Source organism: Phyllostomus hastatus, unplaced genomic scaffold (assembly GCF_019186645.2).
Source record: "Phyllostomus hastatus isolate PE091 unplaced genomic scaffold, TTU_PhHast_1.1 phas_scaffold_182, whole genome shotgun sequence".
Lineage (NCBI taxonomy): Eukaryota > Metazoa > Chordata > Mammalia > Chiroptera > Phyllostomidae > Phyllostomus > Phyllostomus hastatus.
The window spans coordinates 28,552,606-28,569,491 of record NW_025334013.1 but is presented as its reverse complement, the minus strand read 5'-3'; the positions used below and the strand labels follow the sequence as shown (position 1 = coordinate 28,569,491).

The window sequence follows — 16,886 nt, the reverse complement described above, 5'->3', positions numbered from 1 at the left end:
CTGTCAGCCTTCAAACTGGAATTATGCCATAGGCTCTCCTGGGTCTTGGGCCTCCGGACTTTGGCAGGAACTCGATCATTGGCTCCCCTGGATCTCTCCAACCTGCTGACTAACCCTCAGATCCTGGGACTTGCCAGCCTCCATAATCACATGAGCCAATTTCTTATAATCTCTCTCTCTCTCTCTCTCTCTCTCTCTCTCTCTCTCTCTCTCTCTCTCTCTCTCTCTCTCTCCATGTATATATATATTCTGTTTCTATGAAGAATGATGAGTGCTGACCAACACAGGCACTAACAGAGTACCAGAGAACTTCTGACAGAAAGATCCGGTTTTGGTTGGGCACAACCGAGGACCCATCTGCAAACTGAGAGCCAATCTCTCCAAGAAGGGGCCAGGTCACATATGTGGTATGACTTGAAAGAGACTAGACTTCTTTCTGCAACCCACACCAAAAAGTCAGATTCATTATTTTATCCTCACACCGGGTCTATCAAATTCCTGTTTGAAATCATCACTCTCTGCCCTAAGGGAAGACTGTGCTACACAGATAGTCAAGTCTTCCAGTTTAATGTCTTATGGGGAAAAAGACTACACTGGTGGGTGACACTGCCACTTTTTCTAGCTGGGCCTCTCTAAATCTCAGGAGGATATTCAGAATGGCCACGGCAACAGACTGACTCATCCACAGCTGTCTTTTCCAGGCCACACATAGCTGGCCTGCTGTTTGAAGTTGTGCTTCCCAGCTCCCTGACTGTGCTTCCCAGATTTTTGGAGATTCCAGCTACCACATTTAAAGTCCCTGTGCTTTCTCTGGCTGGGTGGCTCAGTTGGTTGGAGCATCGTCCTGTACACCGAAAGGCTGCAGGTTCGATTCCCAGTCAGGGCACTTACAGGAGGCAACTGATGTATATTTCTCTCTCACATAAATGTCTCTCTCTCTCTCTCTCTCTCTCTCTTTCTCTCTTTTCCCCTCTCTCTAAAATCAATACACATATCCTTGGACAAGGATTAAAAATAAAATATAGCAAATAAAGTCCCTGTACCTGGTTATCAGTAATAAGTAAATTAGCTTTGGAAACATGTACATTAGCTCTGGATATCATCAAACTATGTTGTAAACAGCATCAAGGAAATACAAAAGGAGAGCATGTTTTATCTCCTGCCCTCCCCACCTCCCCACCCTATAGTCCAGAAGGATGAAGAAAGAATGTGTGACCCAAAATACGTTTACTTTTCAAAAGCTGCCTTTGAGGGCTTAGGGCCTGAACTAAATAAGAGAGAGAGAAGCAACTCTTGCCAAAATAAGCCAGGGACTGGACCTGGTAATCTCACGACTGAAAGCCAGAGTGCAGGATGAGGTAAGATAAAGTCCTCCTCAAGAGTACCTCCAATGGAGAACCCCAGATCTCAGGGACGCACATTCAACGTCACCGCCTACGCCTAATCTGACTGTTCATGAGGTTTTCAAGGATTCTCCCAGGGCAATGGGAACTTTGAGTCCGCAGAAGAAGACAGGGTTTAGAACTGGGAGATAAGTGGCATGAATAGAAACCACAAAAGGGTCTGAATTCAGGGAAAGAAGATGAGCTGTTCCAGAATCCAATGTTGGGCCAGAGCACTGGGCTGGATGGGCAGGGGAGCAGGTAATGAGGCACCTTCTTAAAAATAAGGAGCCTTGAACCCCTGGAGGGCGGAGCCGAGGTCAGGGGGCCAAGGCAGGGTCACGTCCCTGTGTGGGGAAAGCTCTGGTGCCTGAGGGGGCAGTAGGGAAGAGTCCACCCTCAGGGCCACATCTCCATTAGCATGGCCTTTTCCATCTGGCTTGGGGACAATTGATTCCTCTGATTTATGGAGTTCTGAACAGACGACTAGAGGAGCCGTGTTTCTCCCTTCATCGTGAAGGCAAGGTTCAAAGAAAGGGCGAAGGGGGCCAGAGAACGTGTGGGTGAAAGTAAAAATGTGGGATTTGTCGGTCACGTTGTAGAAGGAGATAATCCCTGCTTCGTAGTCCAGGAAAATCCCCACGCAGCGTGGCGGCTCTTTCAGGCGGAAGGAGGTCTGAGGAGACGTGAGAGCTTCGTACTGGTTCCCACGACTCTGCCGCATAAGCCAGTGTCCGTTGGCGGGCGAGGCCGTGACCTTCCCCTTCCTGCTCACCGACTCACTGCACACCCCCAGGATCCATTTGGTCTTGTCTCCCACGTACACCTCCCAGTAGTGACAACCAGCTGCAAAGTACTCGGAGCCCAGGACACTGACGACGAAATCAAACCTCTGGGGGTTATCAAGCACAGGCTGCCTTTTGTCTCCGAGCTTCACACATCTGTGGTCCTCAGACAGGATGAGTTTGGGGTGCGCCGTGTCAGGGTCCAGGGTCACCGCCACTGCAGAGGGGCACAGAGAGGTGAGGTTTAGGAAGGCTAGGTCTTACGGGATCTTTGGGTAGTTTTGGAGGGAAGAATACTCTCTAAGTCTGCACCCCCTGTCACTGACCCATTTTAGTTCATGATTCCCTCTACCCCATGTATCCTGGAACCAAAGAAAAGCATCTTCCAGTCTCCCAGGCCTCCTGGTCAGGTATTCAGTAAAAGAAGAGAAAGTTTTTCCTCTGTGAAGACCCTTAATCTTTAGGAAATACTGCCTTTGTCTCCGATGGTCTGAAGGAAACCACTGTATGATAATAAACATTGGCTCTGATGTTAGACCCAGAAGCCACACTGAAAGTCGGAGTCCCAGATCTGCCATGTGCTAGTCATGTGACCTTGGGCGTGTTATTCATCTCCAAACCTTAGTTTCTCCATCTGTAAAGTGGGGAGATGGCAGCACCTACGTTGTAGAGCTATTGTGCACATTTGAAGAGCTGACACATGAGGTAGTGCCTCCTTCACACAGTGAGGGTATGATGCTCATTTTGTTAACTAAATTATTGCATATAATTATTACTTTTAAATGTTAATTCAGAGAGGATTCTTCCTTAAAATTGTGCAAAGTCATGGTGAGTCTCCCTCTAACCCCAGTACAGAAAACAAGCTCTTCTTGGAGAGTTAAATCCGTGAGGCGTGAACTCTGCTGAGGTGGTGGGAATAAGCCAGACCTTGAGTGTGAGAAGGGTTTGTGCATTCCCACAATGTCAACCAACGTGACCTGGTGTGCTCTCAGGTGGCCCACTCATCAGTTCTACTGTACCTGCCCGAAGGAAGATCATGTGAGCAAAAGGGAGATGAACAGCCTGGAAAATTAATAAGGACCTAAGCAGTGAAACTAACATCTCATTGACACAACAGCAAAAAATTGCAAATATTTAGGAATAAATTAAAGAGAGATGTGCAAATCTTTTAGAATAAAACTATGAAAACTTTTGTAGTCTGCAATGTGGGGGCATCTGCCCAAGCCATTCCCTTCTCTGAGAATCCCCATCACCAACCCCCAAGGAGACTGATCTGCAGGGGAAAAGAACACAGCAGATGAGTAGATGGAGAAGGGAGCTCTGGCTGTGTGCCCAGCTGTGGGATAAGAAGGGCTTCCAAAACCTGAAAGCACAGAAGAAACTACACAGGGAAATTTTTAAAAAATCTGACTACCTAGCCCTGGCTGGTGTAGCTCAGTGGATTGAGTGCCGGCTGCAAAACAAAGGGTCGCCAGTTTGATTCCTGGCGGGGGCACAGGCCTCGTTGCAGGCCAGGTCCCCAGTAGGGGGCGCGAGAGAGGCAACCACACATTGATGTTTCCCTCTTTCTCCCTACCTTCAACTCTCCCTAAAAATAAATAAAATCTTAAAAAATTTTGACTACCTAAAAATAAGACACTCATGCCTCAAAAAATAATATAAGGAAATTAAAACGCAAATGAAAAACTCAGAAAAATAATTTGTGACAAGTAGGACAAAAAGTTTCTACACTTTATATGGAAAGAATCTTCACAAACCAAAAAGGAGCCAGAATAGAAAGAAGAGCAGACAAGTCACCAAGAAGACATACAAATAACCAACAAATTGTCTAAGTCTAACTGTAATCCTCCCCCAAAGTCACAAAGATTTTAAAAAGTTTAATAAGTAGATAAACAGGTTTGATTTAAAAAAAAAAAAAAGTCAGTCTGCCTTCCAAAGGAGCAGAACGTGGGGCTCTGCAGTATGGATGGATCTCACTGGACTCACCGAAGTGCAGCCGGGCCCTTCTCCAGCCTGAAAGAAAGACACAGACGCGACGGTGAAAGCGATGGAGAAACGGAGGAACCACCCCCCCCACCCCGAGGGCGGAGCCAAGCGCGGGGACCGCGCACCTCACCTGAGTTGGCTGCAGCTCTTTTCAACTCTATAAAAAAAAGAAACGAGAGGGGTGAGCGATCACTGAGAATAGAGTCAACAGGAGAGGAGTTGGTTTGGAAGTGTTAAGAACACGGGAAACTTACTCAGTTCACTCCGGAGTTTCTCTAAAGAATAAAAACAGTTGGACAGGTCAGAAGGGGCGCTTCCGTATTTGCATAAGGCTGCAGTCGCACCCCAACCACCTTCCCGCATCAGACCCTCACCAGCCGTCCCTGAACGTCAGTCCCCGGACCCTGAGGGACCGTGCTGGCCACTGCAGCGGCTCCCAGCCGTGCCCCGGGAGTCCCCAGAGACACCGCGCAGGGTCAGCAAATCGCTAAGTGGGCCAGACCTGACTACGCCTCGTTAAATACCGCATCTCACACATCCTGGTAATGGCCGCATGACTGTATGTAGACGTTGAGAGAGAAGAATAAACTATAATTTCATTTAAAACCATCACTGGATTTCAATTAGATTTTCTTATGTATGTTTTATTAAGGTAAAATAAACAGACAGGCCATGTCTGAACTTTTTGCAATAAAGAGGGTCTCTTACACGAGATGGTGGAGGAACCCTGCCCCACATTCAGTTTAATGAGGACCCATCCACCTTGGATCCCTCCGGAAGGAATGTCATGCCTGGTGATTCAAGGGTCTCCAGACAGCTTCACCTAGGGAAGCTACATCTCTTCTTGGTCGAATGTTTCCCATTTAGAGACTAGGTAACTGTTGCACAGGAAAGGGAAGTGGGGAATATTTGAGAAAAGAGGCCATTGAAAGCCAAGAAATCTCCAACCCTAAGACTTGAAGTACCCTGCCCACCCCCACCCCCCAAACGGCCTCGGTCTCTTCTGCCTCGGGAAGTAAAACTGAGACACCCATCCTGAAGCAAAGATGTTGGAAGTAGGTCTGTGCCGCGGATGAGAACTTACTGAGGGCTTTATGGAGCCTTCCTAAAAACAAACAAACAAACAGAAAAAGGCGCGAGTGAGCAGATTTATCCCTGAGCCCGGGAAGGCTCAGCCCTCCGTCCCCACCGCCCCCACCCCCAGGGGAAAGGTCGGTGTTCCTATCCTCTGCTAGAGCAGTCACACCTCTGCCCTTCCTTGTCGTCTGCTTTCACTTCCGCTGTCTACCTGAGTGTTTCCGTCTGTCTGTACCCGTGTGTACACCAGTGTACGCCTTGCTGCCCTTTTATTACCTCCTGTTTACAACATCCACAGTGGAGGCCTCGCACTGACTTGTGGACACGGCTTTTCTATTCTCTACAGTAACTCCCCTGAAGTCCCGTGGAGAGATTCACAGACTTGGAGGTCCCAGATGGTTTGGGGACATATGTGAAGTTTTCACATGCTTCGGGGGAGTACTTGTGGCTTCTCCAGAGGGGCCATCCGGTCCACATTTTCCCTAGCGCTGGCCCCAACAGAGAATCAAAGTCATGCACTTGAGTCCACTGCCAGGCGCTGTGCTGAGTCAGGCTGGGAGTGTGTTAGGTGTCAGGCATTGGGGCAGTGAAGCTAAATATGGCATGGCCCCTGAGGAGCTCATGGTTTATGTTTACGTTAGTGTTACTAATATAACTAGCATTATAGTTATATAATGTTAAGTATAATATTGTTTACATTATTTATATTTATATTATTTATAGATAATATAGACGTATTATATTTCCACTACTAAAGCCTCCATTTATTGTGTCTTATTCTCATAATGAGGTAGGCACTGAATCCTCTTGACAATGTGAGGTGCGTGTAATAATTATTCACATTCTCCAGAGTGGTGGTCTGAGGCTCAGGGGGACATGGAAATTTGCTCAGGTCATGCAGTTAGTAAGTGGCCAAGAAGGCAGGATTCGAGCCCAAGCCTGTCTGACTCCCAGTCGGAGGGCTTCACCACGGCACGGCACATGCGGTGCCTCTGCCCTTGGACAGAACAGCCACGGTGTCCCTGCAGGGTGCACTCCCACACTCGCACCCGCTGGGAGGAGACAGAAGGAAAGAGGAGAGGAGATGCCCCAATCACTGCCTGTGGAACCATTTCTGAGCCAGTGACCTGTCTCTTAGCTAGATTTCCAAAGGTCAGGGACCCTGCCTATTTTTTGTACCTTAGGCGTCTAACTTCTATCCTCAGTGGCCCAGAGCAGATATGCCATTAATAAAGATGAAATGGCAATAAGGGAATGGAGCTCCAGGCACTGTGATAGGAGAGGTTTTTTTAAGTTGTCTCTTTTAATCCACAAAGAAATCGGGCGAGGGGATTCATTATCCCCGTTTTACGGATGAGGAGACCAGAGCTCACAGCCTCGAAGTGACATGTCCGAGGCAGACCAGTGAGCTGACTGGGTGTGGCTGACCCCGGAGCCTGTGACGCTCCCACCGTATCACACCGCCTCTCTGAATGCAAAGGTTGTACAGATCCGTGAGATTCTCATACATCCCAGAGGGGCATATTCAGGTATTTTTAAACAGAATATAGAGCTTCCTTGTTAGATGATCGTCGGAAAGGCTGATAAAGGGAGCTTGTGATAATTCAGACCTATGAATTTTTACCTCGAGCGTCCCCTCACCCACGGCCAGCAACCCTGCAACCCCTTCTGACTGGAAGATAAATTCCAATAATATGAATGGAGAATATGTGTGTGCACCTGTATAATGTATGTGAAATAATAGACTGTCAGCATTTGTATAAAAGGAGAATGAATATGTTATTTGTTCCCTACCCCTTATTCTATACATGCAATTACCTTTTTCTTTGGCATGGTCTGAGAGAAGATTTTCTAGAGGGAAAAAAGTTTTAAGAAAAAATGAGATTCAATGCCATTACCTTGAAGGTCCCTGATTCCTACTGATTTTCCCTGCTCTTGTACCTGTCCACTTTTGCCATCACCTCCACCCCCCGATCCAGGCCTCATCTTCGCTCATCTGGGTGACAGAACTAGTAGCCTGAATTGCACCCAATCCTGTCTTGCTACTTCTGGTGCCTTCTGCAGCCAGAGAGCTTTCGAAGCACAATTCTAAGCACAATTCTAACCGAGACATCCATCCCACTCACTTCTTTACGACTGCCCTGAGGAGAAAGACGGAAGTCCTTCACATGACCCCCAAGGCCTCAGGCCGCCGGGCCCCTGTCTAACTACGCAGCCTCGTAGAGTCACCTTTCCCCTCCCTTCTGCACCGTGTTTCTTTCTCAAGCTTTTCTTTCTGCTGTGGACGGTTTTCTGTTCCCTCTTCCCCCTGCCTATCCGTCCTCCAGATCAAGCATCACTTCCTCTGCGGACTCCTCTTCTGTCCCTGAAGCTCGGTTGGCTCCTCCTGCTCATGATCCTCACAGCTCCCAGAACTCCCGTCCATGGCATTTGTACCGTTGTACTTTTACCTTCATCTGTGCAATTGTTTAACTCACGTACACCTCCCTGGCTGGACCGCAAGCTCCAGGAGAGCAAAGACTGTCTGCTCTCACTCACCATTGTCCCCCCAGCACTTAGTGCAGTCCAGGGCACTTTAGTACACAATTATCAATTATTTGTTGAATGAATAGAAGCTTCCCCCATGTTTAACCTACAGGACTCCCACAGAATAAGATCAAGCAATGAGTCCACAGACAAAAATCATCAAACATACTGAAAGGCAAGCTGTTACAAGTCAGAGTCAGCCAAGCCTGGAAAGGACAGGGACAGAACCCACATCACTGCCTGCCAGCAGAAATGGCAGGCGTTGGGGTTTTCGGGTACACAATTTAGATTAGTGGGCACTGGGGACACAAAAATGAGTAAAACGCAGAAACATCCCCCCCCCCCATTCCAGGACACTTACCTACCTCCATTGCCTGTTCATAGAGAAGCTTCTCTGGAAGAGGGAGAGAGACAGAGATGTCAGCTCAGCTTTAGGAAGGGCTTTTTCTAACAGGCAGAGCTGACCAAGGACAACAAACTGCCCGAGGAGGACTTTGCTCCTTGTCACTGATGATGTGTGACCACTTGAAAGGGTCTTTCAACCACCAGATAGGGAGAGGGGTGTTGGATTATGTGTCTTTCAAAGTGCTGTACAACCCCGAGATCCTGAGAAATGCAATCATATTTATGAGGGTTTTATCCAATGGATAGAATTGGATTTTTTAATTAATTAGAAGGCTGGCATGATCAGCTATTTTTAATTTCTCAAAAGGTGAGAATTCACAGCTTTTCCCAGGAGCTTTCTGCAGATTCTGTGATCTTCTCTGCAATATGAGTCCCAGAGCACTGTTCTACCAGTTCCCTCCCAGTCAGTTTGCAGGGTCTCCAACCTGCATCATCACGTCTGTGTCTTCTTCCTCCCAGCCTCCTCCCAGAGAAGCCTCAGCCCCACTTCCTGCCGCCCCGAGCTCCCTCACCATCACCACGTAGTTACCTTTTGATCTTCTTTGCTTCCAAATGAAGAAAATGCCCACCACAGCGAGAAGCCCCAGGACAGGCAGGGTCACAGCAAGAGCCACTTCTGAGGAGGAGATCCTCCCTGGAGATGGGGCTGGAACGGAACCACCAATGACCACCCTCACCAGGTGCCGCAGAGCTTCTTCCTGGCCACCTCACATGGAAGAGGGCTCAGGTATGTCCCTGCTGTCTCTGTCACCTGTAGGGAGAGACTTCCAGCCAAGGCTGGTGAGGCTCTTGGCTTCTCTCAGTAACTCAAACCTTGGATAACCCAGGGATGACTTTAAAGTGATATGCTCATCTCTCAGGAGTGGTTTTGATGGTCCTGCCTAAAGACAGTGGGTTAAACTCAACTTCCCAACCACAACCTCACCCTGCTCTGTAATTCAATGGAAAGAATTATCCAAGTTCTTTGAAGAACTGGAGGGGCTTCCTGTGGTCTCCTCGTGAGCGCCACCTGCTCAAGTTTTGAACCCTCACTCTGCTGTGGATCTGCGATCATTTCAGCGACCCCTTTGTCCTGAGCCGTATCGGCAGGGGCAAAACAATTTCTGTGGGCCCACAGCTACAGGCCTAAAGCCTTGGCAGGAGAAAGGAAAGAAGAAATAGAGAAGGAAAAAAGATCAGAGGAGGAACTATGACAACCGGCGAAGAGCCTACGCTGGGTGTGAGTCCTCGCTCATCCACCCCGGGCCGCAGGCAGGAGATCCAGCCTCTCCACATTATCTGTGAAATGAGATGAGAGCGATCCCAGTCCTGCTGGGATGTGGGGAGGAAAGAGGAGGATATGAGGTGCTTAGTGCTAGTGAAAGGCGGTGGCAGTAGGAAGAGAGGGGAGGGGACAGAGACAGAAAAGAAGAAAGGGACTCACAGAGGTCCATGATCACTCCTCAGTGGGGACCCCAGGCCACACAATCCTTCTCGGCTCTAAAAGCAGCCTTCTCTGCCACATGGCTCCATTTCAAGGGTCTTTCAAAGGCTTATAACCCTTTGGCCCATTAATTCTACTTCTGGAAGCATATTCTAAGAAAATAATCCAAATCATTTCCCCAATTATGTGCGGTGATGCTCACTGCACTGTTAGAGGAAAAAACTGAAACTATCCTGATGTCAGGAAATAGGGCTTTGAGCCTTGGCTGGTGTGGCTCAGTTGGTGGGGCGTCGCCCCGGAAAGTGAAAGGTCACTGGTTTGTGCCTGGGTGGTGGGTTCGGTCCCTGGTTGGGGTGCGTTCTAGAGGCAACTGATTGATTTTTCTCTGTCATATCTATGTTTCTCTCTCTCTCTTTGTCCCTCCCTTCCCCTCGCTCTAAAAATAAATAAAATCTTTAAAAAAAACAGGGCTTTGATTAATTTTATTATGCTATACCCACACAATGAATTACTACACAGCTCTTAAAGATCATGTTGCAGAGAACTACTTAAGGACATGGGCAAAGGTGCTCACTGCCTTGTAAGTGGAGGGGGGGAATCACCCTAAGCAGAAGAATACATACACATAACAATGCACACTCAGAGATACGTGCAGGAAATTCCTGACAGGAATGCCTCAAATGTTAGCAGTAGGTCTCTCCAATTTATGAGAGGCCTTTTTGTTGTTGTTTCTTTAAAATATTCTATGTTTTTAAAGTTTTCTACAGTAAACATGTTATTCTTAGTTCTTAAAAAATTCAAAAGTTCTTTACAAAGTTTCCACTATGGTCAGAGTTCTCTCTAGAACCACCAGGGCCTTTGAACCTGTTTTCTGCCCCAGCCTTTACCTGCCATGACCATGGCTGCGGTCTTCTCCTGGCCGAGGGCCTCGTTACGGATGGCACAGGACACACTGCCCACGGTGCTGTCCTTGACTTTGCTGGATATCGCTGTTCTGAAGAGCCCAGCTTCGTCCAGGGAAGAGGCCTCGGTCTCGGTCTCGGATGGAAGCACCTTGCCTTGAGGGTCTCTCCACTCGGCCCGAGGCCTTGGGAACCATCCCACCGACCTGCACACCAGCTGGATCCACCCAGCGTCGTAGCCCTTCACGTGGATGTAAGGGTCGGAGCCTAGAGCTAGAAAGGAAAGCTGTGTGGCAGCGCCTAGGCAAGAGCCTGGTCCCGGCTGGAGCCCTCTCCTCGCTGCCACGGCCGCCCGGGGCCAGCGGGGGGCGGGGCTGTTAAATGCACTTGAACGTTTGCCCTCTCCCCACCCTGCCCTGCGTCTCCCAAAGCGACCAGGCAGTCTCTGACTGCAACCTAGCACCTTTCCAAATCCATCCCTACTAGTAACGGCATCCCATAACTCACTCCCCTTTGAAAAAATGACTGACTTGCCACCTGCAGATCCACGGTGCCCTCTCGACTCAAGTTTCCAATCTGGATCCGGCATCGGTACGGCCCTCGGTCCTCCAGCCGGACGTCGCGGATCTCCAATACGAGGTTTTCCTGCTGGCCCTCTCCCACCAGCGCCGTCCTCCCCTTGTATTCCGGCACCACATCTTCCTGGCGGTCTTGCCGTTCCCGGAACACGTGAACAACCTGGGCGCGCCCGGGAGTCGGGGTCCGCAGCCAGCGCACCTCGGTGATGTCCTCGATCGACCACAGAGTGAGGGGACAGGGCAGCCTGGCTGTGCCCCCTAGCGGGGCCAGGGGGAACTTGTCGGAGTCCCCTGTGCGGTGAAGACAAAAAAGGGACAACGCAGTCTGGGAGGGATGGGAGAGCGAGAGTTTGGCAGAGGATGAAGGGGATATCTTGGGGAGGGAGAGAGCCTGAGAAGGTCATTGGAAAGCACTGGGGTTAGAGCAGAACCCCAGAAGAAAGAAAGCCTGTCGCCAGGCCCTCTGATACTTGGGACTCCTTGCTCAGACGCCCCCGGCAGGGAAAGAGAGTCAGGGACTCCTACCTGACAGCTGTATGGGCAGCTGGAGGAAGACGAGTGTGACGAGGCAGCTGGAGAACCAAGAGCCAGAGGAACTTGCCGTCTCCATTTGAACTAGGAGGACAGACAGGGAGACACCAGAGAGGGTCGGTGAGCTTGATGTGAGGAAGTGTACAACCTAGGAGGCGGGGCGGGGGCGGAGGCGGAGGCTACGGAGCAGGTGCTCAGGAATCACACAGATCAGTGTTCAAATCCTGGCTCTCCTAGTTACACCGTGTAACATTGTGACTCAACTTCTATGAGACTCTCTCTCTCTCTCCATCTTTAGAATGGTTATCAGTGTGCCTCCCTGCAGGATTTTTGTGAGCATTGAAGGAGGAAAGTGCTGAACACAGAGGCTGGCGTCATGGTTGAGCCTGCAAATTCTGTGAGTGAGGATGACGGTGCGGATGAGGTGGGGGCGGACTGAGGGTGAGGCACTGAGTGTGCCCTAGAAGGCCTAGGCAAGAGTCTGGAAGGCTGAGAACTCGTACCTGGAACTAACGTGGTAAACACTGGAGTACTGGCCTCTTTCTGCATTTGATGCCCCAGGCCAGGTTTGGGAAATGCTACAGGCCAATCGTCCCCCCACAGTGGGGCCTGGAGCTCTTCCCTGACTGCCTTTTCAGTTTGACTCTCGAGAAAGAACAAACCCAGTCAGTAAGGCCCTTCATTTCATCCTGAAGGCACTGATCCTACAAACTCAGGGTCTGGAGTTAGAAAGACCTGGGTTCAAGTCCCAGCTCACCCAGGTGCTACACTAGCTCTGTGTCCCTGAAAAGTTGTAAAAATCTGGGGGCCCCCAGATCTATAAACGGGGAACTGTCTTCACAGGGACTGTGAGGGTTCAAAGAGGGTTCAGCCCTGGCTGGTGTGGTTCAGTGGATTGAGCGCAGGCTGCGAACCAAAGGATCGCCAGTTCCATTTCTAGTCAGGACACATGCTTGGGTTGTAGGCCAGGTCCCCAGTAGGGGGCATGTGAGAGGCAACCACACATTGATGTTTCTCTCCCTCTTTCTCCTCTCCCCTTCTCTCTAAGAGTGAATAAATAACATCTTTTTTTTAAGGGTTCAAAGGCATGTGAGGCACTTGCCACCAATGCCTGGCAGAACACATGCTCAGTAAATGAGCTGTGGCCCCTGAGAAGCGTGGGGCCCTGAGTGCATTAACTACAGAGAGACCCTGAAGGGTTCCCCACCTACCCGACTGCCTGAAATCCCCATAGCAGGAAACTAATCTTTCATGTTACCATTGGGAAGAAGTTTAAATGTAAAAACATTCAAGGGAGAGATCATTTCCTAAATTTTCTCCAAGACTGCAAATCTTTTCCAAAGAAGGAGGTCTTTGTAAAAGTTATCAGGCCAGGTCCTTGAAGGTCTTGGAACAGGGCAAAGGTGGGAGTTGGAGGAGGCGGGTGTGCCAACAGGAGGTTGAGAAGCTGAAGATGGACTTAGGCTTTGAACACGTTTCCAGGGCTGTTTTTCTTGTGGCCAATAGCACACTGGTTTGGGGCTGTTTTTGTTTTTAATCCTGGTGCATATGGGTCACTCCTCTAATCCCCCTATGTTGCAAATGGCACCATAACACTAGGCCACAGTGAGGTTAGGATTGCAGTTAGGACTTTTTTTTTTTTTTTTTTTTGCCTTGATCCCATCCATTTTTCTGCAGGTTGCCAGCTACTCAGAAACTGAAGAGGAGAAACTAGGTAAATGAGAAAATCTGTCTTTTCTTTGAATGTGAGAGTAGGCAGGTCCCAGGATCCCCTGGAGTTACCCCAGTCCTCCAGACCCTCAATTAAAAGGTGCTTCTGTAACACACCCTGGGTAGACATGGCCAGAATGACACACAGCTCCAAACGGAACCGGCGCTGCCTGAAATCAAATGAGAGGAGCCCTCTCCCAACCATGGCCCCGTCTTCCGAAATTCAGCTTGTTGATTAACTGTTCAAGAGGATGGGCTCTAGAGTCAGCCTGGGGCCAAGCCCTGGCTGTGCCATGACCTGGCTGTGTGGCCTCAGACTGTCTAGTTTACGCCTTCCAGCCTCCTCTCATTCACACACGAAATGAACTCAATAACAGTACCTACATCGTAGATAGGGCTACAGTAAGGATGCAGTGAAATGATCTGTGCCAGGTTCTAAGAATAAAAAGGTAAATGAAGTCCTTCCATCAGATTGCCACTCTGTGTAATGAGGGCAATTGAGGTGGCTTTAGCAAAGGAGTCTCCCCGAAGCACGTTACCAAGTTACTGACTGATGGTAAGCAACCATAGGGGCAAACCAACCCGGGCGAGCATGACATCGGAAAGAGGACTTTTACTCACTAACCGTCAGAGAAATGCAGTCAGATATGATTCTGTCTTCCTTCATATTATCAAATATTAGAAAAAGTAATACCCAGAGAGCCCAAAATGGCTCTCTTGCCCATTGTTGAACAACTTTCACAAGCATAATTGAGCAATAACTATCCAATGATTTAGAAATATGCAAAAGTTTTAATCCAGTGATTTTACCTCCAGAAAAGAATCTTATGAAAAAAAATAAGGGTGTGCACAAGAATTTGATGGTGAAGATGCTTATCACAAAATTATTTACAAAAAGAAAAAATTGAAAACAACCTAAAAGTTCATTAAAGTGGGAATGATTAACTAATTGCACATTCTTGCAGTGAAATACTATGTAGTATTTCATAGTCACAGGTTAGAACCATCTTTATGAGCAATGGGAAATCTTCCCTGTAATCCAAACAATAACTTTAAAAAGCTCTGGATAGTGTGATAAAATTTAGAGAGAAGATGCTTAGAAAAAGACAAGAATGGAGATCTTAAACAGTGGTTACTTCTAGGAGTGAGGAAAACACTGCAACAGAAGTTCACTTGACAACTCCAAACAACTTAAGAAAACCCTGCAAATCTGCCAGTGGTCAGTCTGAGAGCACAAAGCCCAGGACCTGGAAAACAGTAAGGGCTGGATAAATGACAGCTGTGATAATAATGATGACAATGATACCGAAATGAGTCCTTAGAAAAAACCCATCCAGTCCCCTTGTCATTCACCCCCTTCTGTGCTAATTTCCCATCGCCTCATTTTGTCCTTTAAAATGTTCTCGTGGCCCTGGCTGGCATAGTTCAGTGGATTGAGCTCGGGCTGCGAACCAAAGCATCACAGGTTCGATTCCGGGCACATTTCGAGTCAGGGCACATGCCTGGGTTGCAGGCCACGGCCCCCAGAAACCGCACATTGGTGTTTCTCTCTCTCTCTCTTTCTCCCTCCCTTTCCTCTCTAAAAGTAAGTAAATAAAATCTAAAAAAAAATGTTCTCGTGAGTAAGGAGAAAGGGGATAGTTTCTCCAATGAACCTGAGTGCCCTGAGAAAGTTAAAAGACTGAAAAGAATGAAGAAAGGAGAGGAAGGGGGACTTACCACCTTAAGAATCAGGGACCCTTTGTTCATCAGAGTGGGAGTCTCCAAGCTGTGGACACTCCCTTGGTCCATTCAGGGAGACTGGGCATCAAGCAGAAGGATCAGAAAGAGCTCTCTGGAGGTGAGCCCAGGGAAAAGTTCACCTTTTATTCCAATGCCGCAGGCCTCAGCCCGGGGCTCCCCCTGTCTGTCCCCCACACTCCCTTTGAGCTGTCCCTGTACACCAACAAGCCACACCCTGCCTGCCTGCCCCTGATAAAGGAACAGAGGCAGAGAGGAGCCTCCCTAAGAAAACGAGGTAAACTCCAAGTGCCACCGGCTGTGAAGGACCCTGGGCCCTGGGCACCCTTTCCCTCCCAAGCTAACTGCAGTGCGATTCCCTCTCATACATTTTGACCCGACATCACCCTTTCTGAAAAGCTCACTCCCATTTACTCTCCAAATCCGAGTAAAATTGTAGACTGGTTTCAAAGCCAGCCACCAATTAGCCACCTTCTTTAACTCACTACCTTTATCTCCAGCTACACCCTGATGTGTGCTTTCTGACAAGCACTTGCTCACTTTCTACCAACCTGTGGTGAACCCTTTCCTGCCTATCTTGACAGCTTTCATAATATCCACAACTGTTTATTCATAACATCCATAATTGTACCCTTAACAATGCACTATAAAAACACAGCAAGCAAAACAAAAACAGACTCATAGAAACAGAGACCAAAGGGATGGTTACCAAAAGGGGGTGTGTGTGTGAAAAGATGGGTGAAAAGGTGGAGGGGAGTATAGTGAGTGATACTGTGGTAAGTCTATATGTGACAGATGATCACTAGAATGGGGGTGGTGGTGGGGGTGATCACACTGTAAGGTATAAAAATGTCAAATCACTATAGTGTTCACCTGAAACTAACATAACCCATATAAGATTGTATACCAGCTATACTTACATAAAATATAAATTTAAACAATATTTATTTCTGGAAAAGGCATTGAAGTTGATGAGAGGAGAGAGACAGAAGAGAAATTTTATTTTTGCTCTTCATGGTTTTTACAAGGAGTACATATTACTTGTTTTTAAATAGTAAAATATATATAGGTGAAACCCCAATGCATACACTTTTATGTATTTTTTTAAATTACGTTTTACTGATTATGCTATTACACTTGTCCTGATTTTCCCCTCTTTGCCCCCCCTCCACCCAGCACCCCCAGGCAATCTCCACACCATTGTTCATGTCCATGCATACAACTTCTTTGCCTACTCCATTTTCTATACTGTACTTTACATCCCCCATGGCTATTCTGTAACTACTTATTTGTATTTCTTTTTTTTTAAAGATGTTTATTTATTTTAGAGAGGGAAGGGAGGGAGATAGAGAGAGAGAGAGAAACATCAATGTGTGGTTGCTGGGGGTCATGGCCTGCAACCCAGGCATGTACCCTGACTGGGAATCGAACTTGTGACACTTTGGTTCTCAGCCCACGCTCAATCCACAAAGCTACGCCAGCCAGGGCTCTGTTTGTATTTCTTATTCCTCTCACCTCTACACCCATTCCCCCACACCACCCTCCCATCTGGCAACCATCAAAACACTCTCCATATCCATGATTCTGTCTCTGTTCTTCTTGTTTGCTTAGTTTGATTTTTAGCTTCAATTGTTGATAGATATGTATTTTTTGCCATTTTATTGTTCATAATTTTGATCTTCTTTTTCTTAAATAAGTCCCTTTCACGTTTCATATAATAATGGTTTGCTGATGATGAACTCCTTTAGTTTTCTCTTGTCTGGGAAGCGCTTTATCTGCCTTTTGGTTCTAAATGATATCTTTGCCGGGTAGAGCAATCTTGGCTGTAGGTCCCTGCTTTT

The 16,886-nt window shown here is 47.9% G+C and overlaps 1 protein-coding gene across 1 annotated transcript; it reads right to left on the bottom strand.

Moving 5' to 3' along the window:
* Positions 1 to 1,659: 1,659 nt before the first annotated feature.
* On the bottom strand, positions 1,660 to 11,674 carry LOC123832177 (erythroblast membrane associated protein (Scianna blood group)). Its single transcript, XM_045859730.1, has 10 exons — positions 11,582 to 11,674; positions 11,017 to 11,356; positions 8,691 to 8,807; positions 8,118 to 8,150; positions 7,049 to 7,081; positions 5,238 to 5,258; positions 4,408 to 4,428; positions 4,284 to 4,310; positions 4,154 to 4,180; positions 1,660 to 2,384 (listed from the first exon to the last, which is right to left on the bottom strand). The coding sequence occupies exons 1-10, from the start codon at positions 11,672 to 11,674 to the stop codon at positions 1,660 to 1,662; spliced, it is 1,437 nt and encodes a 478-aa protein (XP_045715686.1).
* Between the last annotated feature and the right edge of the window lie 5,212 nt (positions 11,675 to 16,886).